General features: G+C 36.4%; 1 protein-coding gene across 12 annotated transcripts in view; it reads left to right on the top strand.

Moving 5' to 3' along the window:
* The window catches only part of MAGI2 (membrane associated guanylate kinase, WW and PDZ domain containing 2), a 794,831-nt gene that overhangs the window by 520,874 nt on the left and 251,433 nt on the right, over positions 1–22,524 (top strand). For all 12 annotated transcript variants that reach the window (XR_006165279.1, XM_042792123.1, XM_042792119.1 and 9 more), the window contains one exon: positions 4,911–4,990. Coding sequence is in view for 11 of the 12 variants with exons in the window: in XM_042792123.1 (XP_042648057.1) it covers positions 4,911–4,990 (80 nt within the window). In the remaining variant the exon portion in view is untranslated. The remainder of the gene's footprint in view (positions 1–4,910; positions 4,991–22,524) is intronic.

Below are 22,524 nucleotides of genomic sequence, written 5' to 3'. Positions count from 1 at the left end.
CAAGAAACTTTGTCAAAGTGCTTTAAACGGACAGATTGCTAACACAAATCCATTATATTCAAATCTTAAGTAAAATAATATACTGTCTAACAAATAATTATAATAAAAATATGCAACATTGTTAAATAAGAAAAATCATACTAATATTTTTTAATTCCTGAAGGTATGAGGGAGTATCCGGTGGGATTCCTGGAGGGGCTCTGATCCTGGTATCTAGTTCCAGTGATGATAACTGGGGCATAAACAGTCTCTGTGAAGTCTTAAAAGCAAAGGTACAGAGTAAATCTGGAGAAGAACAGGAGGTTAAGTCAGAGTTTCTGGGAAATATTCTGAGTTTTCTTCTGAGTATAAACCAGCTGAAGAGGTTTTTTTCCACATATGTTTAAAAGTGTCTGTAACCAATACGGGAGGACTCTGATTATAATAATCTGTTTTTGCTGGGTGCAAATACTTGGCAAAGAGAGAAGATTTAAATTAGCTCAGCAATAATTATTTTATTGATTTTTGGCTAAAATATTAAGATACACTGCTTTACTGAGTGACTTTTTTCTTTTTTAATTATTTTTCAAATTTGGAAAACTCTTCAGGACTATAAGTGGTTTCTATTTTCTATAGCAGGTAACTAATTAGGATGAGTTTAAATATGTTATACTATTCCTATGCTCCATCTGCTTGAAGCAAAATCATGGGGATCCTTCACTGATTGCCTTCATAGTTTACAAAATTAGGAATTTGCTCTTGATTTTAAGACTGATTCTAAGACGTGCATAGTTGATTTTCCAGCACTTACCTCTTAGCTCAATAGTCCTAGCTAGTAATCAGTATCATTGAAAATGTGTAAGGATGGACTTTCTAAACCTGCCCTTTAGTGATGAGGTATGGTTATTGCTGAGTAATGAAGCAGTGGCTATTAGAAAATGCTGGTGGAGCCACAGCTGTATTTCTGACAGGATGCTTTTGTTGCATCACTTCACTCTCATTCAGTCAGTGACAACTGCTCCGACTGCCTGTTTGTGCATTTATTCCACAACTGCCGCTGCTATTCATCTGTGATTCATTCATAACTAATCTTTAAATCCCCAGCCTCTTTTCCTTCTGGTCTGTCTATAAGACTTCCCAAATGGACACATATGATTAGACCTAGTGGTAAGGCAGGCAGGTTATACACTTTATATTTTACAAGGTTTTTAATTCTTAAAAAGCATTAACATGTGCAGCTCATGCAGCAGATATATGTTACTGTTACTTTTGCCATTGGAGTTATTTTGGCCATTTTACTATTCCTTCTGTCTTCTTTCCCATAGCTAAAGCTTTCCTATCAAGGCTTCTTTTAAATAATATTAAAAACTGTTTAGAAGATAAATACTGTTTCCCTTCAGCTTTTACAGATTCTAGTCCATTGCAGATCTGTAGGGAACAGCAGAGCCCTGGGACACAGGGGAGGTGGCATCTTTCCTGAGATGTCCCTGAAGCCTGCCCTGGGACATTCAGCAAGCTGGCACCACCGTGCTTTTGTTCTTTCCTTCATTCCCGACATGTCCTGGCTGTGTGGGGAAGAAGCTGCCTCTCTTGTTTCCGTGGTTGGATAACCCCAATTCCATTCCTTACTGGAAGACAGGGAACAGGGGGTTACTCTGAACAATAGTGCATAGTGCTAGCATAGTTATGGCAAGAGCAGCATCACTCCAAAACCCATAACTTGAAAGCTGACAGAAGGGAGGTTGGAAGAGTACCCTGCCAAATAAACCTCCTGTGTAGGACAGAAGTAGGCATGTATAAAAAAACACTACGCTGTAATTCAGGGCTACTTATTTCCCTCTTTTACTGAGAGCATCACAACAGTAGTCATGTCTGTCCTCATTGTAGGAGTCTTTGTGTGCTGTGTACCTGGTTTCTAAGAAGATGGAAGCAATCAGCATTATACAGCACCAAAGAGGACGTTGACGGTACTGTAGAGGTGTTAGAAGATGGGTGTAGTTGATTCTGCCTTCTTTCAAATAGGTTCTGTCTTCAGAGCAGGAAAATATTTTTTACCCACTAGAGCACCTGTCTAGAAGCATGTGAAGTTCCAATTCAAGATGTAGCATGCATGTTTAGTATAGATAATAAAGAGGAAAGGCAGGGCAAGGGAGCAGGCATAGAGATGTGTAAGGAGGAGAGGGATGATTTTCAAGAAGTACTTTCCTCCTTTGGTTAGTTACTATAGATAAAAGTTCTTGCAGATGAGTTTTGCTTTTACTAACTAGCTGAATGGGTTTGAGAGACAGTAACTAGAAGAGAAGACTGAGTTCTGTAAGAGCTTATCTAGATGAGATACCACCACCTTCATCCTCTGAAATTTCACTGCAGACTGAAGGATCTCTCTTCTGTTGAAAAAGCTGTTGATTTTTTAGTTTGTTTATGGTTTTGTTTAGAATGTCCACAGTGCACAAAACTGGAAGACATTAGTTCTTCTGGGTTTTATGGAAGCCACATTTATGCTGAAGGGAAGCATAAATATTTGTTTGTTGTTCTCAGTTTCAACACAAGCCTTGGAGGCTGTAATTCAACTAATTCACATTTTTAAACAGTAATACTGAATTGGGCTTATTTTCAGCTCGGCACCTGTCTTTACAGATGCCTGAAAACTCATTTCTCAGATCTATTCTAGAAATGTCATAGGCTGTTTTCATGGCTGGTGAGTTGGTCTGTTCTGATGCATGGACTTGTGAGGAAAACACTGGCCAGATTACTTGCAACAGATTTGGCTTCTAGTACTGACTCTGCTACTGGCTTGTTTGATGGCTGTGAACAGTCACTTGATGAGTCTCTGACTCCATTTTCCCACCTTTAAAACAGGGGTGATGATTTGTTTTGAGATCTGCTTTATACCACAGCCAGCATTACTAATAGTAATCATATATATTACTCTTAAAGCCATAGGAAACAATCTGTGAATCCAACTTAGTCCCTGCAACCAGAGGCGTTCCCTAAAATCATTCAAAATTAGTAGCTGGGAGAGAGTGGCTGTTGCACAGACATGCCCACACTCCAGAGACGTGACTGCAGCATCCACAGGTATGCCCAAGCTTGCCCTGAGCTGTGGCACTGCTAATGGGGTACCCATGGGAGTGTGGAGCTCAGCGTGTGCTGTTGGCTGCACCCAAAGAGTTCAGTAGATGCTGGGGTGATGGGCCCACGCTGAGCTCCATACTGCTGCAGTGCCACTGTTGCCCATATCTCCCCTAGTTAGTTTAAAGCTAGCTCAAGTATGTCTGCACAGGCTGCAGTTAGGCTGTGACTGTGGTATAAAAATATACCCTACAGGAGACCACAGGCAGCCAGAGCTTCAGAGAAAGCATCTTAGTTACATTTGCAATCAAGCACAGGCTGCTGGCATGGCTTCAAATTTACCTTACTTTTGGCTTATCATTCTTCATACTCTGCAAATATAGCTCTGCTCTCAAAGTAAGGGAAGGTTTTCTTTATCCTCTTTACCTATCACGAAGGTTGTTCTAGATTAAGGCATGCTTAAAATAGGAATTTAAATGCCTCAATTTTCATTTTAGGTGCCACATTATCTGTACATAACTCTCATTACTTCTTTTCCCATCCAAAATGTGGAGGAAGCTTTAACATGGTAACAATAATGCTGAGAAGTAGATAGTATCACTCTGTTTTGAGAGAGAAAGGGAAATCGAGGCAGAGGAAAATTCATCTGCCATGGACTAAACAGGGAATCAAGGTGGGAAAAGGAACTGGGTCTATGCATTTATGTTTTCCCTAGGGGAACTGGTGGTGTTTGGACTGCATGGACTGTAACAGTTAATCGGTAACTCACCAACTACCAATTGCATCCTAATCCATTTTTTGCCAGCTCTCCTGTTTTTACACGCCTTATACTAATGTTTTTAAGAGAAGTCTTAAGTACACTTTAAAATGACACATCATATTAATAATAAACTGAATAATTCAGTACTGTATGGAACAAGCATCCTTCTAGGACCTACCAGATCTATCAGTAGACCTATCAATAAAACATGGGTTAGAAGTGTCTCTGAATGATGGTATTGTAGGAAAGACATCACAAAAAATAAAGGAATAATGATCACATACTTTTCTGGCTTATAGCCTTCCTTTCTTAATATATATAAAATATTTGGCTTCAAATTCAGATTTTATGAGAAAGGTATACATTGAAAAGATCTAGGTTTAAGTCTCATTAGCTGTGCTAAGTATCAATTCATTTGGCAAGATATTCTCCCAGAAAACAGTTTGTGCCAGTTCAATGCTATTTGATGGCTGATTCCTCAAAGATCTATTTTGAGTATAGAAAGGAGCCACATGATTCATTCAGCTTGTGCATATCTATTTTATCTCGATAGAAGGATTATATATGGAGAGATAAAGGTTTGTTAAACAAAATATCATTAATCACTCTGTCCGGAAATGTAGACTTTGCAGGAGCATGCTGTAATTTGCACCACTTTTGCTATGCCTTGCCAGTGCTGCTGGTGAGAAATAACAAACCTGTATTTATGAAAAGGACAGGTTTAAGATGAAAATAATTCTATCTGAAAACTGTGAGAATGGTACAGAATCCTGTCGCCTGCACTCGTTCAACGGGAGAACACTGTATTTGTAATAAATTCCTTTTGCTTTGGATGAGTTCTGCATTTTCAATGAGGTTAACTTGGCAACATTCTAGTTGATTTTAATAAAAATAGCTGCTTTGAGGACAGGGAGCTGAGGTTGCCAAATTTACAGCTGCCTTGCACAATTACTCTTACACCTCCTTCAGGGCTACTTAGAACCAGTAAGCAAATTAAGTGTATCGATTGCAATTTTGTTGGACTAACCCTTTTTTCTTAAGGAATAAACTTGATTCCTTTCAGTATGTGTCTGCTCAGAGTGATCTCTTTTCTTTTCAGCCATAACACAAAGACAACATCATGGCTGGATCCACGACTTGCGAAAAAGGCTAAACCTCCAGAAGAGTGCAAAGAAAATGGTAGGTTATTAAGTTTTCGTTGCTGCTCTGAGGGGATTTGCCTTTGTGTGTGTGTCTCTCTCAGTTCTTACAAAAATCAGGCTTTTGGGGGAACGATGAAAGGTGTTTAATTGCTGCTTTGGTTAGAAGCCATAAGTGATACCAGTTCTCAGTGTGCCATGTGTTTCTGCTTTTTATTCCCCTTTCTGATGCTATCCAAAGCTGAGGATCACAAGTGTGTTTTCTGCCTGTTGTGTGTGTGACTCCGGGACTGACCCTCTCCCTCATCTCCTACAGAGAACTTTGGTCTGCAGAACAGAATCCCTTTTCAGATTCTGAGCTTTTAATCTACAGGCGATTCAATGCATAAGGGAAACTAGCAGCACCGTGGGAATATGAATATTGTTTGATTTGTATTTAAAGGTACAGTGCAATGCTATTTAGTAGCCAATTTAAACAAAATAGCGTCTGATAAAACAGGGTGTGGGAGGGAAAAAAGAGATCAGTGTCTGTCAGAGTTCAAGGCTGGATTTGGGGGGGTACTGCATTGTTAATGGTTTAAAATTTAAAAGCGTAAATACTGTTGAGGATGCTTAAAGGAGCTGTAGCTGTTGTGCAGGAGAGACGACTATATTGACAGATTCAGAGATACGAAATAATAATACAGATCTTATCAAACCATCTTATATGTATTCAGTATAATTTCTAGTTTTTTCTCTGGTAAAGTTTCAGTAATCAAAATCATTTAATAAATCCAAAGTAAAAATGTATTGTAATAGATCTTTTTCTGAGGAGGTTTTTTTTTCTTTGTTTTATAGTTCAGAGTCAGTTCAATTAGCAGTTAAGAAGTAATGATTTCTAAACACTGCTACTTATTTTATTATTGTCAGATATAGACGATTAAATGTATGCATGCTATGTGCATTAATTAAAAACATTTTTAAATATTTTAAATGTATTAATAGGTTTTCAGGTACTGCATCTGATTTACTTTAAATTTTCCAAAACACATGCATTTGGTTAATGTAAATACTACTAATAGGAAGAAAGCTCCGTGCCTTTCTGGGCTGATAAAGAGGTCACTGGGGAGTTGATGGCTGTATGAAATGCAGGGTCAGTGATTTGGTAGAGAATGTTCCTGGGGTTTTTTGTAAATGGCTTCATCTTGAAAGATTGCTGTATTCCAAAAATGCCTTCCTTATTTCAGCAGCAATTCTGACGTTCTCTTCTGACATCAGAAATTACATGTCTGAATGATTTTGTGATGGTTATTCCAGCACTGACAACACTAGTTCCCAGAGTAAATCCTACAGTGAATACAACAGAAGTGTACTACTGAAACAAAACAAGGGCACAGGAGTTTTGCATTCTAAATCTCTCACATTACTTATGTGAAGCCATATCTTTGCCTACTCCTTAAGGAATACTAGTGGAAAAAGCAAAAGAAAAATCCACCAATATCATGGAGTAACATATCACAGAGTTACTCGGAGTCAGTGCGTTGCTTTTTTTTTGCCTTTTTTTTTTTCTGTTCACTGTTGTATACTTCGATCACAGCAAGCTCTGAAATACTGAAACAAAATATAAAAGTATCTGAAACAATTTAAAATGAAGATCAGTACATTAAAGAAACAGCATTATTTTGTAGTTATTTGATTACTGAATTATGGAATTACTATAGTATGCTGGGTCATGTTGTTCTGTTAAGGGTTTCTCAGCTCATTAATGCAAACTACTTGAAGTGAAGCATAAGAGACTTTAGGGAGAGATTTTCTATGCTTACAGAATTGTTCTTGCAACATCCTCTCTTTTCCTAAGGCTCTTCGGTTGTTCAAAAATGTGGTTTGGGTTTTTTTTAATCCAGTACCTGCAGAAGAAAAGGTTCTTAAAAATCACTATTATGCCTTAAATTGACTGTACCTTGTCATTGAGGTCCAACACCAGGGACTTTGTTATAGCACACAGGGATTTGGAATTTTTGTTTAGATTTAATGTCAGATCAAGGATTAATTTCATATGCATTTCAGCTATGTCTTGGTAGATGCTTTTTATGGCAAACATCTTTTCTGTTACACTTTATGATTTATTCTGGCACATTTTACTCAGAGATACAAAATTTTAGAAAGACATCAGTGTTTAGATAGGAAATGATACTTACCTTGCTTCTTTATCTGCATAACTTGTGTTTTTCATTAACATTCATTTTGTCACATCTGAAACTTGTATTGATTTTCTGAAATACATTATGATGTCCTTATCACCTATTAGATTCTGCTATCAGGTTTTCATTCTGAACAACCCAACTTTTTTTTCTCCTTTCAGTGCAAATCCTGCCAAATCCTCCTTCTTCATTCTGCCACCAGCACGCAGCTTCCACACCACAACATCCAAGCAGTGTACAATATTTGAGTCCTAATGTTCTGGGCTAGGGATATCGAGGGCCCCCTCTGCTCCAGGCATTTCCTCTCTTCCACTTTCAGCTCCTCAATACTCCTTTGCCAAATACGATTTCTTCATTTTCTCTGGCTTCTGTATCTGCAGATCCCAGTGCTTGCTCATTTCTCTTTACAAAATCTGAACCAACCTTCCAGCACATCCCTCCTCTTGGAAAAATTTTCACATGCCTTTGCCAAGAGATTGACAAGCTCTACCAAGTCAAGCTTTCTTTGCCTCCGTACTGTGGACTCTTTCTGTTTTCCTTTATTGACACCCACTGCTCTAAACCCCTTTGTAGGTCAGGAGGTTTTAAGGACTGATATTTATTTCTGTCTCTGTCATGGAACTTCTGTGTGAGAAAATTACTTCAGTGTTTGCTCTGTCAGATCAACTTAGATGGCAGGTCTTTGAAGCAAGAATTGCCTCTTCCTCTCTGTTTGTAAGGTGCCTATCTTAGTTTCATAATAGCAATAAGCAGGAAGAGCTGGCAATTATTCAATAAGAACTAGAATTTTTTAGACATTTCTGACTTCCTCCAGAAAATCTTGATTATATTAAAAATAATTGTGTTTTCTCTCCCAAAAATATGAATTAAATATTTGGGGTTTCTGAATTTGAATGCTTCTCTTAAATTATTCCTTGTTCATTTTTTTTTCACATCAAAATTGATTAACCAAATTTTGTCTGTATGGTATTACAGAAGTTACAGTTCTGTCCCCTTTGTTTCTGTGAGCTAGATTTCTGGTTGATGCATTTTCTGTAAAGTCATGTTACGTAGCAGACTCACAGGATCTGCCTGAATACAGGTATATTATGTGAGTGGTCGAAAAACAGAGTCTGTTCTTTGGGAGAGAATATAGAAAAGAATGACAGGTCCCATAAAGCAGTAAAAAATGTAGCTTAATATTGAAAGTAAGTTCCGCCTTAATGACATGAAATATCTCAGGTTTTAGAAAGTTCATTTTTAGTTAAGAAATGTAATTAATTTTTTCAAATTCTTTAATTTGTTTTAGGGAACTTTCCATTCTGGAGAAAAGTGAACATTTATTTATTTATCCAACTTGGACATTAAACAGGTGTTAAAATTTCCTGAGATCAGATATGTCAAATTTCACTTATTTCATTACTACAAATTTCACTTATTTCATTACTAATCCATCTTAATCAGTAGCCTCCATCACTCTTAACCCTCCCTTTCTTTTTATGTCAACCTCCTTCCTCCTGTCTCTTAATTTTCAAATACAAGTAGGATTAAGACTATAAATAAAGATTTGATTTCACTTAGCATTCATCCGTCATCTGTCTTTCTAGCTCCTCTACTCCCACTAGCTTGGCTGCAAAATATAGATGTTTATTTAGGGTGAGCTGAGTTGCCTTTAAATTTCATTGACTGTGAATGTCAGGTATATTTTGACAATTAGAGGGCACGGATATCTGGTTCACATTTAAACACCTGTATGTAGACAAACTGCCACATTTAGGTGTCTTCATCTTGAACTGAACCCCACCCTCCTGTCATGTTTTGTCAGATTATCCTTTTCCCCATTCCTGTACTCACAGACAATACATAGCTTTTGGTGAGATCACTGACACAGACAGCTTCAGTGCTCTTCTTCATGACGACATGCTTACCTACCCATGTCCTCTTCATCTTTCTCTCCTAGTTGAGCTCCTTGTTTCATGCTACATATGACATCTCATCTACATATGACATTTCATGCACATCTAACATCTTGAGTCCTCCAGACAAATTCCCTTTTCTAATAGCGGTACTTCCCAACTCCATATATCCTTGACCTGACTTTTCATGGTATATCGGGCTTTTCTCTTTTCCTTCTCACCTAAACAGCAGAGTTCCTTTTCAGGGCTTTCCATGGCACACACAGTGTGTTGCGATACATGCAGCATGCACATGCAGCCACGAATTCAGGAATTCAGCTCCCTTTCCTTCTTTGAGAACACCGTCATCATCTTGATCAATCATCTCTAAACATTTCAAAATTTCTCAAAAAAAAAAGCTGTAGATTTATTTCCAGAACTGAATTTTTAAACATATACATTTAGATCCTTAATATGATTCTTGCCAGGAAAAAAAAAAAACCAAACAAAAAAAAAAAAAAACCACACAAACCAACCCTGAAGACAAATGTTAAATTCAGAATCATAAGGGCAATCACTGATTGGGCTATCTGTAATCTCAAGGGAATAACTAGCTCAGGAAACCAATAATCCTTCACATGAGTAAATAGGCCCACTTTTCCTTACTTATTTCTGAAATTTTGTATAGTGTATTTTTAGCTGGACATGTCTCTTGTGAGTTTTTCAGTTTGTAAACCTCTTTGGTTCTGAGATTTCAGAAAAAAATGTTCTCAAACCATTTTATGTTACATTTTATGAATGTTTTAATGCTGAAAAATGCTTCTTTCTCAAAACCTCATGATTTAACATACCATCACTCTTCAAGTTCCTGCTTTAAGCTACTGCCTCACCATTTTTACATGCTCTGTACTTATCCTAGAAATGACTGAAGCCCAGCAATTAATCTGCAGTCCTGACTGTTTTGCTTGTTTCCAGCAGGTGTTCTTCCTAACTAACTCTGGTAGAAATTAAACTCAGACTTCCAGTGACAGAGGAAAGTTTATATGGGCACCTGTGTTATTAGATTTCCACAAGTGTAAACAGCAATCCAAAACAAACATTTCCTGAAATTTCACTAGACTTTGTTAAAATTAATAAGTGTTCATAATATTATTAGTTTATTTCACTGTTGGCATGAAAGAACTATAACCTAGAGCTTTCTCATCTTGCTTACATTTAATGTATTTTAAATTTCTTGTTAAGAGATAAAACCACATAATGAACCATTGTATATGTCCATTTTAATTTCAGCTGCAAGCAAATAACTCCTACTAGAAAGAGATCCTGTAGATTTATGACGTAGCATTATTATTATTAGGCATAAAATTCAACCTACTCTACTGCTTTAAAAACCAAGATTTGAAATTCATTGTTCTTTTTTGTATTTGCTGTCTGATACTTTTGTTCTTTGAGAATATTATTTATATGAAATAAAAATAAATAATGAAAAGAAAAAATAAATAATTGGCATTATTATTAATCTCCATAATTCCTATTTCATGATGAGCATCTTAAAAATTTGTTTGTGCTTGAAACTTTTGTTTTATTTATAAATCATTTTTCTTTTCTCTTATAAAGATTTTACAACATAATATACAAAATTAATAAGAAACTGCAGGACTTGATTTCTTGTTTTAATTCATACTGAATACCTACGAATACTTTTTTTTTATAAACAAAAATATGTATGACTCAGACTGCTTTGTGACACAAGCAGTTTTTTCAGTACTTTTAGCCACACTTTTTTTTTTATTTACACAGATTTTTTGAGCATTTCTGTCACGATCAAATTGTAGAATGTCTATCTGTATACACCGCCTTCCTTTTAGTAAGTGCAAGCTGCTTTATAGTTAAACATATGCATAACTCTATCCAACAGTGCAACTTAAACTAAATCACAAGCACAAGAAGAAATAATTTGTAATTGTATACCTGATTCTTCACTGTGCTGTAGAAAGACATATCAACCCTTCATATTTTTGTTTCATAGACGCATTTGGCATTAGGCATGCTGCTTTTATGGGTAAAGCATTACTTCTTAATTTCCTTATACATGTTCTCACTGGAAGCCAAGTACTGAACTTTTATCTTCCATGAATACCATTTATGTGTGGTAATGCCCACTAGTGGCAATTTGTAGCAGAGAAATACTTACCTACAAATAGCTTTTCATTTGATTGAAGTAGTAGTAGTAGAGTAGTAGAGTTTCAACCAAATCTTTCAGCAGTCTAGGGTACAAAGGGGTGTGGGACTTTTCTACATGATTGGGAAGAATCCATATCACATATTTACATGTGAAACTTGGCTAGACAGTGCTGTACATAGGTAGAGGAGGACGTGGAATGAGGACAAAGTGCCCTACACTGTTGAGTGGACAAAGCATTAGCATGACATCTTGCAATACCCTGTTTCTGTTAATTGAATGGATCCCAGTATGAACTGGGAGAGAAGGCTAGCTTTTGGGTTTTGTCTAGTGCTGTGTGACCCTGAGCACTGTGGCTCTCAATGTGGTATTCTGCTCATTGCTTCCTATAAACTTTTCTCTCAGCAGCTTGTAAAAGGCTTTTTTTTTTTTTTTTTTTTTTTTTTTTTAATAAGTTGTCTCTGCAAACCAGTTCAGCTTGTGCAGGTCAGACAAGCACCTGCTGAGCTCAGGATATAACATTATCTGATGCAGTGGCAATATATTTATCTTTGATATATCTGTGTCTCAGCTAAATGTAGTTGAAAACTAACAATAGATTCAGACTTTAACAGAGGGAAATTGTGAACTGACAGACAGTATGAACCCATACAGTTCATTTCCCCAGGAAACCTAAGTAGAAAGAGATATCATCTTCAGAAAAGTAGTTTTTTCCTTGATTAAAACGAGAACTCCTAAAATGATACAAGTCATGATTGATACCTAATGCTAAGTGCTAGTTACACTGTGTGTTAGATGGTACCATTTGTTCCACTATAGTCAAGGGTCTACCAGCATTACTATTTTAAACATTGTTTCCAGGGAATTATATCTGCTGTTGGAAATATGTTGAGGAGAATCTCATTTTTAGAATTCATACCAGAATACCTTAATTCTTTTCTACAAATGCTGGAATGTTGTTGGTTATTAAATAGGTCACCATATAAAATAATGCTTTTATATAGAATGACACATGTATATATACAAAGAGACCTTTAGTTATTTTATTAGCAGTTCATATATGCATTCTTTCAAGAAAGCTGTGTTGTAGAATTTTAGCTTAATGTTAATTTATAACATCGGACTAAGGCCACAGAAGTATCTGTCTCTAATACAGTTTTCAGTCCATGGCATCCATGCAATTCATAAAAATTTAGTTAGTCTGTTTTATTTTGTATTATTACTGTTGGCCTCAATTAATAAAAAACAGCTGCCAACCGCATTGCAAAAGCTTTCTGTCTATCCACCTGTTGACCTTGCACGAATTTCAGAAATATTTAGTGGGTTTAACTCTTCTTCACTGAAGCCATTCAGAGGCTGGAGGGTAAATGCTAGTTAATATTTTCCATAAAAAATACAGAGCCATTGTGTCTCAATATGGACATGTTAAATGATTTCAAATGGTGGAGAAAACATCGTGCACAATCATGATGGATAGGAGATGGCCAAGGAGGTGTTCTCTCTGTGAAGAGGAAAGCAAAGAATTCCCCATTGCAGCTGGTGTGGGCACCTATGAGGTACTTGCTGCATCATCTGATATATGGTGACCCGGTGCCTGAAAGGGAATTAAGATTCCTGTGATGGGAATTTATTTGTGGGTAAGGAATTGAGTACAAAAAGACAAACCAGAGGGCTACACAGTTAAGAGGGAGGTAGATGAAGGCAGAAAAGAGGAATGGTTAATCACAACCTTGCATCTCAAATCTTGACCCTCTCCAGAGCTTAGCAAAGCATTCAAGGCTCTGAAGTATCACATCTATTTGAGAGCCAGAGTCTGGCCTCCTCTGCATCCTCTCTTGAGGACGGGGTTTATATGTGTTTCCCAGAAAAATACGTGGGGATCTATTTCTTTTATTTTAAAACAAAACTTTATTACAGCCTGGAAAATATACTATTCTGCAAACAAGAAAAACTTGTTGAGTAAGCTCCTCTGCCAGGTGTGGTGCAGAATATAATGTCAGATTAATCAATCCAGAGAAAATATGAGAGCAACATAGAGCATGACATTGTCCCTAGACATTTTAAACTGCCTCCTCTGGGATGGTTTGAGTTGCTGTGCCAAGGACTGTTGTTTTTTTTTCCAAGGGCAAGCAAGCAGTACTGACAGGGTTCAGCTGAGAATGCCAGGCACACATGAGAAATTTTGCTGCAAACTTTGATACTCTTCTGCAAACACTTTTCAATTCAGACATCAAAACCCTTCCCGTTCCAGGCCTGAGACGCTTCTGAGTAGGGACTGCCCATGACGCACTCCTGCCTGGTGGCTTTGTGATATGAACAAATGACTAGGAATTAGGAAATGGATTGACAGACTACCAAATTCATTTCCAGTTTTGACTTAAATCCAGGTGTTCCCAGATGATAAGAATACTGCACCCTTAAGCCACAGAGTTTTTACTTAGAACTCTTTTTTTGCAGATTAACCCCATTTTTAAGTAGTATTTAATGCCATCAGTTTTGTAATGGAGCTGGCATTGCTTGTAATAATATTGATCACAATTAATTTTTCCTGTCATTTAAGTACATATTGAACATACTTTTTTCAGCTTGCATTTTCAATTTTGGGTTAATTAATAAGGAAATCTCTTTAACTGTCATGACCTTTGGAAGGTCGTTTTGTGCTGGCAACATCAGATAGGCATTAATTGACAAAAATAACATTCAATGCCAAAGTCAATATAATAATAAAAAGAAGAAACAGGATACCTAATTACTGTTTCTTCCTGGGAGTTCAGAAGACAATTCTCTGGACAACCTGGTTGCAGTGACGCAGCTTATAAAGGTAATTCTTCTTCAGGCTTGGATGAGATTTAGGACAAAATAGCTGTCCACATGTACATATCTTGGCTGTCTATGCCTTGGGGCCAGCCCTGGGAAACCTGCTGTTGTCTCCCTGGGGGCACTCGTGGATGCAGGGAGGCTTCCTTGGAGCACACTTATCAGCGTGACAGATAAGTCCTTTAAGCTGTAGTGGACTATTAAGTATTACTTTGCTTTCAGAACCATTACAGTTTCTCACAGTCTCAGACATACAAATCCCTGTAGAGTACTAACCTTAATCTTAAATAGAGTTGATAATTGCAAGGACAAGAATGAATAAAAGTATAGAAAAAATGTCTGTTTCCCTTGATTATTCACCTAGCACTTGTCTGTCTTGCACTCACTGCTCTCAGGGCTCACCCAGATTGTGTGTTTAAATGGGGAGATGGGGAGATGCTCAGGACCCTGGGGGCATCCTGAGCCTGCCTGCTGACCCAGCGCACAGGCTGCAAGGATCCCTGTCTGTACAAGTATTGTCAGCCTGATTGATAGTAACTTTCCCAACGAATTGATCGTTTTAAAGGTTGCTAAATGCAAGCTGAGGAAGCTACTAACTTGTCCCATAGTCCTTGATGAGGAAAATCTTAGGTTTTCATCCTAATTAGTTCATGATGTTACAAAAACAAATCACTTCAGGTTTCACTATTTCATGAAAGGTGGTCATGTAAACACACCTTTCATATGGCTATGAAACTTACTCTTAAAATGCTCTGAGAATCCCAGCTGAAAATGTTCCATAGAGATACAAGGTATTAATTTTAAGACCCTTTACATTTTACATCTTTATTATAACATGTATAATAAATGCCCACTGTAAGGAATGTAGCAAGGTCATTAGTGATGTAAGATATAATGAAAAATACATTTTAAAATGGCAATAAATATTGACTGTCATTTTGTAAAACTTTTTCAAATTATAATTCAATTTCAGAATAAAATAAACACATTCACCAGTGATGGACCCCAAAACAGAGCCAGCAAACTGGAGCTAACATGGTAGTACAGTTTAAACTACACTGCAACTGAAAGATGGTCCAAGGCTTCATGACCACCACAAAAATGGCTATGGTAGCTTGAGTTTCTGCTGGTACTGCTGGAGCTCCTCATGTCCAGATTTCTGATAGCATCATTTTTTCGTTTTGCTGCCAAGTTAACTGGCTAAGCTTAAGTAGTTTTCAGCTGGAATGTGTAATGAAATTCAGAAAGGCAGGGAGAGAGATTTTTTAAACTCATCAGGAGAAACAGTGCCAGAGTTTTAACAATTCACATCTTTAACGAGCTATAAATTGGATTCCACTCACCACTGAAGAGAGTAGCAAAATTCTCAGTGAGTGCACAAGGTTGATTTTTGCCAGTAAAATGCAAGCATTGTGTGGTCTGAGAATACAGGTGGCCTGAAATATTTCTACAAGGACCACTGAAAGTAATGCTCTAATGTGGGAAATTCTGATAGAAAATCGTTTCACATTGAAAAGAATTCACACCACCGTATTTAACAAAGATCATACTCAAGGCTTTGATATCAATAAAGAACAAAAGGTTGAAATTCCTTCTGAAATATTATTTAATCATAAGTAGAATCAGAGTACATGATTTTTAATCCTATTCTCTCTATAGCCTTAATCCTTCAATCCTTGACTTCTAAATGACAATGAAGCATGATAGATTTAACAAAGAGGGGCTTGTGGGATTATATTCATTATAATATGTCCAGCTACCTTCATTTTCATTATTTCTCCTCCCTCTGGCTTTTTTATGAAAGCTCTTGTTTTTAACAGAGATCACTAATGAAAAAGGAGTAGCAATCTTCTCCTTTTTAAAAATTAATCTTCATAATTGTCTCATTCTAAATTTAATCCAGAAGGTCAGCAATTTCATCAAATTTAGAAGTTAAAAATAATTTGTTGTTTTTTGATGGAAAGTTTGCCTTGTTGTAAAGACTTGTTGGGTATTTCCTGGCAATCATTTCAAAGTGCATTGCTACCAGATAAGAAATATAATGACTTTCTAAAATCTCTAGTAGTACTCATTATTTTTCAGATACTTTTAAAGTCAGATTATTTGTCATTTTTTTCAACATTCTTTGATTGTTGTTTGCTTATAATGCAATACATTTATGGACAAGCGAAGATGAATCCAAACTTTTCTGTATCGTTAGCAGTTGAGCTTCACAGATGCAGTTACCTTGGGGTTTCTTCTTAGTATTAACTGAATTCCGTATACTTACAACTTCCTGGCTTCCATTTTCTTTTTATTTTTGTAATATGCTTTTAAAAAGTTCTCAGCAATTTTCCTTTTGTTAGATCTGGGTTTTGATTCTAGCCTAAACTCCCCAAAGCGAGTGTTGGAGGCCCTGTTAAATAGAGAGGGAAAATCCTGTCTGAGCACAGATGTCCTGTATTTAAGATTTGACAGATAACACAGCACTTTAAAAAGCCACTGTCTTTCATGACTAATACCCTCGAGGACCCAGTGGCAGATAAGCAGTGTTTGTGGGAGAGAAAAAAAAAAAATTGTGGTAACATTTCAAGCTTTTTGAGAAGTGTATCTGCCCGAGTGGGAGTAACTCAGGCATTTAGTATGTGGATGGTGGCTGTAGCAGAACAGTTGGGGAGGAAAGAACTGCATTTTCAAAATTCATAGTAGAAGGCTTTGGAATAGAATAAGTGGCTATAAAAGGTGGAAAGTATAAAAAGCATAGATGTGAGAACGTGTTACAGGCTATATAAAAGGAGATTTGGATTTATGATGTCTTAAAACATTAGAACTATTTCAGCATAGAAAGATAAAGAAGGTCAGATCTCTCTGGCTATGAGAAAAACCTGCACCTAGTAAAGACAGGAACAAACGGGCAGGATTCTGGAATACAGGTGGGAAATGTTAGAATTTCCTTCTTTTAAACATCAAGTCTTTATGTGTAATTAAATTCTACAGAATATAGTCTGATGTTTCATCAAAACAATAATTTCTGATTACACATTCTGGTGAAATGTTGGATCTTTGTTGTCTATGCAACTGTAAAAATGTAAAGGCCACAGAAATGCAGAGGGATTCCAGATAAATGTAGTCATTTTCTATAAACAAACACAAATGCCTTACATAGCTACATATGTACATATTTCTGTAGCCACGCAGACCAGATTCTGGTAACTCCTGAGACTGGGAGGCTGCCCAGGGAGCTTCCCTGTCCAAAGGAGTAACACCCAGTTCTTCCACTGGATCCTATTCCTTCTCATGCATGAAGGAGGAGGAAAAAAGTCTTATCTTCTTGTCAAAACTATTAACAATAGTGCAAAATAGGAATTTTGTCTAAGAAGTTATTTAATCTAGATAACATCTCACTGCTGATAACCTACACTTTTCTTGTACTGGCGCTGCAGTGATAACACTGTTCTGCTTGACTCTGGAGATAACTCAGAAGCCACAGCTTATTTTCTCTGCATATTTAAATGTACTGGACATTGGACTTTGTTTCAGTGTACTTTTGCTCAAATGGACTTTGAAAAATTTGAGAATTGGTTTAGTTTTAGATATTTTTATTTCATCTTTCAGTTCTGACACCACCGTGAAAGACATGAGTTGCTCTGTCCAAAAGTTTTGCTATTTTGGGAGGAGGGAGAAAAGGGATAAGGGAAGGTTGGATTTATTTTTTTAAACTAGCACATACCTTTTTCCTCTTTCAATCTCAGATGGATTTCTCTTATCTATTTTCTCTTAAGTAGTACATTATTTTCCCTTATTACAAGAAAAATTTTTGCTTATGGAGTTTATAATTATACTTTACCTTTCTACAATACAACACTTACTCATGGGAGCAAGGTTTTCACGCACTTCTGCATTTGTTACTCCTATAAGAAAATTTCAGTGATCGCAGTTTTCTTATTACAGAAATAGAAACACTGTGTCTGTATATGAAAGTCCTGTTCCTTCTGTCCAAAAAGCATCCAGAATAATTGTATATCACTTTCATAACCAAACACTTTTAGAGACATTACAGCAATCCCTGGTAGATCCATCATGGTCATCTGCAGCTACTGAATCTGAAAGTGTCTGACACTGGTCTCACAAGATGGAGCTCATACTTTTCATACTATGCGTTTTGCTTGACCACCGATTTATCTTCAACATGTCAGTTTTTTAGAAATTTTCACCATTACAAACAGGATGGAAAAAGTAAAGTTTAGCTATTTTGGGACTGACATATTTTGTATACTCAGACATTCATCTTTTAAGGCATTCTGTCTGGAATTGATCCCCTAGCTTCCTCCATTGAACCGGAAGAATCATTTCATTTCTTTCTGGTTCAGCTGTGGAAGTGGGAAAGCTCTGCCATCATGGCTGGTTTGAGGGGCAGGTGATTTTGTAGACTTTTAAGGCTAACCATTTTTCTTTTTTTTCAGTAGATTTAATGGGAGTCATTAAGCTATTGCAGGTTGTAGCCTCTATTATTATTCATGAAAACTGCCATTTTTTCTGGTGGTCCACTTTTTTCAGAGACAGATGTTTACATGTACTTTTCTACCCCTCAGTTCTTTGTGATCACTTTCTGTTCCATGATATTTCTGCTTCAGCATTCTGTCCTCACCACTATTTGACTTATTTTGCTTTGTCACAACTCAAGAATATGCCTGTATTTGCAAGCTGTATATCAATATACAAGACTGTACAATGTTGCTCTGATGAGTACTGAAAAATGGTATGGAAAGACCTTCTATTGTATGGATTCCCAGTTATTAAAGGCATGACATATAATACCTATTCACAATATAGGGGACTTTCAAAATTGTTTGACCTTTCTGTGTTTTATCCCCTTCATCCCTTTGTTTTTCAAATTCTTGAAGGATTTTATCACCCTTAGTTTTTTCTCTCCATCCTTCTCTTCTCATGCTTCTCTATGATGTCTGGTCTCATAGTGCCATATTTGACATCTACAAAGTAGTTTAGATTATTCATTAAATATGAGTATTAATTTTTGAGAAGTTAAATTGTGATTTTGGACTTTTGTTGGCCTAGTGAAATGATCATGGTAAGTAGAACAACATTGCCTACTTTCTGCTTGCTACACTGATTGCTGGAATTTGCACATCACTTTTTTAAAAAATTCCTAGAATATATCTATTAACATGTAAATTTCTATAAATAAACTAAACATGTAATGCTGGGTAGAAAAATACAGTCCTAGTCATCTATTTCAGTGAATGATATTGCATTAAAATTTCATTACACCCAGCTTGAATTCTCTGTTGTTTTCTGACTGAAATGGAACCTAACACCTAGTTAAAAAGAGTAGAATTTGATCTAGCAAGGAGTAAAAGCAAAAAATCTTTTCTCACTAATCTTAATCCTGCAAAAAATAAAGTTGTTACTTTAAGGAACATTTGAGTTAGTAAAGAAATGAAGAATTCTGTCTACACTATCACTAGGTAGCCAAAGCAGAATTAGAATGAATTGTTATGGATAAAGGAAGGTAATAAACATGCTTTCTTCTCTTAAGCATCAGTAAGATTATAATTGACACTAATACAAGAGACAAAGACAGCTGGCAAATCCCGCTGTTATTTATTTTTGTTTAGATTAATGTTGAAAGAACCCTACAATTTATTATATTTTTGAAGAAGCCCAAACAAACTCTTAATTAGTGAATGGTGACAAAATCCGCTGAGTGGCTTCAGTTGAAATCCACTGAAGAACACTGGGTTAGGTCAAAAGATATGTCATCTGTTAAAAGGAGGTTTTGCCTTTTTCTCAGTGTAGGCTCCCATTATTGACTGACATGGAGGGTTCCCTATTCAGATGAGGAGCGTGATTTTGGAGATTTTGTTTATGCAACAATAAATATTGTAATTATGTCTTCATGAATATTATTTCCAGAGAGAACAATGTGTATTGTGGTGGCAGTGCAATCCACATTTAAAATTTGTATGCAAACAGTGTTTTTTTCTGGACTACGTATGTCTTTGTGATAAGTTCCTCTCTCACTTCTAATGGTTTTTGAATGACTGTGGCAGCGGTCACTGGCAATTGATGGCTGATGGGCAAATTGCATCTGTTCTGGCTTTCTTCCCGTGATTACTGGGACACTTATAAAACCAAAATCAAGCCCCCTCCCATACATTTCTCTGCCAGCCATCATCTCTGAGTTGCTGTTCTGCTCATGTTTCCTTCATTTATTCCTGAGATTCACAAAATTATTATAACTTTTTCTCCCTTTGGAATATTTTTTAGTAATGACCAAATTGATAGGAAGCCCAGCTAGAATATTTAGTGTGTTCAGGATATTTTTTTATTGTTTAACTCTTAATCTGAGAAAGAGACATAATGGCAGATTTTTATTCCTTTCCTGGGATATCGTATACACCTTATTATTCCCATAGTAATTGTTAGTCATTGTTATTACAAATACAGAAGGCTTTGAAAAATCAATAAGAAAACTTCGAAAATGTTTGCCTGGGGGAAAGGTGGAGCTGATATTTATATAATGTCCTTCTTTGCAAAAAAAAAAAAAAAAAAAGTTTTCCCATATAGAAGACTTGCATTAAAAAGTTAATTGTGGTTTATGTTCCTCTTGCATGTTCAATGTTATGCAGAGTATGAATTTGCACATATTTCAGAGTGGATTCACAGATATTAGTGTGGTCAACTTAATGCTTGTACTTCAGGCAATAGTGAGGGCATGCTCATCTTGCCCTGTTGACCTAATCTAGTTGTTTCTACCATTCTAATCACCATAACTTCTGAGCCACTGGTTCTCTGTTTTGCTATTCTACTCTCCTTATGTATGCAGATCTCCTACTGATGTTGCTGTAGGGAACTATATAAGAAAAAAAGAATATCGAAATTCATTACTATCATGTGCAACTGAGAGGAGATGTTTGAACTGGGAATATTGCCCTTCAGCTTTTGCTGTTGTACATTGTCTTTCACATGACTCAGTGCCTATCAGCTGAGATTTTGTACAGACTTGTGCAGAATTTGAGGTTAAAAGAGTGCCGCCGTGGATTTGATCTTTCAGAGAACTGAGTCCCAGATCTTATTCTTTAAACATTATGTGTGGCCAAATGCTAGTTCAGCTTTGCATATATTCATGTGCACAGAATTTTGCAACACCAGGCAAAGCAAGATAAGCTTTAAACTAGTTGAAAGAACTGTGGATTTCTTCTTGGAGTTTCTCCCTCTATGTAATGTATTCCCATCACTGTGAATCTCTGAGTTTAATGCCAGAGATATATTTTCTCCACAAACTTAAAACATTGCCTTTGGGAATTGCTAATCAAAGGAGTTGAACTAAAAGGATAACTGTGATCAGGTGTTCCTAGGCTGCATATCTCATACAATGTGGATTTTTGTCATGCTGTGATGAGAGTCCCTGATGAGAGATGCAAAATTCCTTGCTACTGTTAAAATTAAAATCATGTATGGTTAACATGCAATTGAAATAAATATGGAATGCCTACTCCAGCTTGAATTTTACAGAATGGCGCTTGTGTGATGGGCTTTATCATAGTTTTATGTTCTATTTTTCTTTGTAAAGTGTTTTGGCATATATAATTTTTTTCTTGGAAGACAAGGAAAGATGACTTGCTTGAACCTTCCGCACCAGACTATTGCACTAGGGTTGTATAAAAACAAGTCTATACATTGTAGTTCTTTCAGGCATATTCAATGTTGGTAGCTTTCATGGACTTCAGTCAGAACTGGGAAAGTATAGTCCTACAAAAAGTTTTCTCACATATCTGGATGACAAGCTATAGAAGTTTTTTGGTCTAAACTTATGTGAGATATTGACCAGAAAAACTAGAAATATCCACAGTTTGAAAGCTGCTTTTATTCCTGGAAAAATGAAACACAGTTTTCTATTTTAGCAACTGAGTTGTTTTAAAAAAATAATACATTATTAAGTGAATTAGTTATTTGTTTATATTAGAATTAGAATTAGAATTAGAATTAGAATTAGAATTAGAATTAGAATTAGAATTAGAATTAGAATTAGAATTAGAATTAGAATTAGAATTCTGGAGTTTTTTATTGTGATTCCATAGCTGAAAGAAAGTTGGACCTTGTGCTGAATAAAAATAAATTCCTACTTTACACATAGTGAGGAAAACATAGTAAGAACATAAGGTCTGTTTTACTGGCTCAGAATAGCTCTCTGCCTAACCTGTATCCTGTCTCTAAGTACCATTCAGAGCAGATGGTTGGGAAAAGACTACAAGAAACAAAGTAGACATGATCTTCTCCCTCTCACACCTTCCTACCTCCTATCTTTCAGTATCTTAAAGAATCTCTGGGGTGGAGGCTGCCTAAGGATCATTGTGCTTTACAAATGCATCTAATTCCTTTTTAGGGCCATTTAAACTTTCCTCTTTCCCAGCCTCCTGAGGTGGTAAGATCCACAGTTCAGGGTGGGGCGGAACACAAAACAAAAGCAAACTAAAAAAACTTTTCATTGTTGGGTACCTGCTTGCTGATATTTACACTA

Source organism: Tyto alba, unplaced genomic scaffold, assembly GCF_018691265.1.
Source record: "Tyto alba isolate M040663 unplaced genomic scaffold, T.alba_DEE_v4.0 Super-Scaffold_2, whole genome shotgun sequence".
Lineage (NCBI taxonomy): Eukaryota > Metazoa > Chordata > Aves > Strigiformes > Tytonidae > Tyto > Tyto alba.
This window is presented reverse-complemented; position numbering and strand designations above follow the sequence as displayed.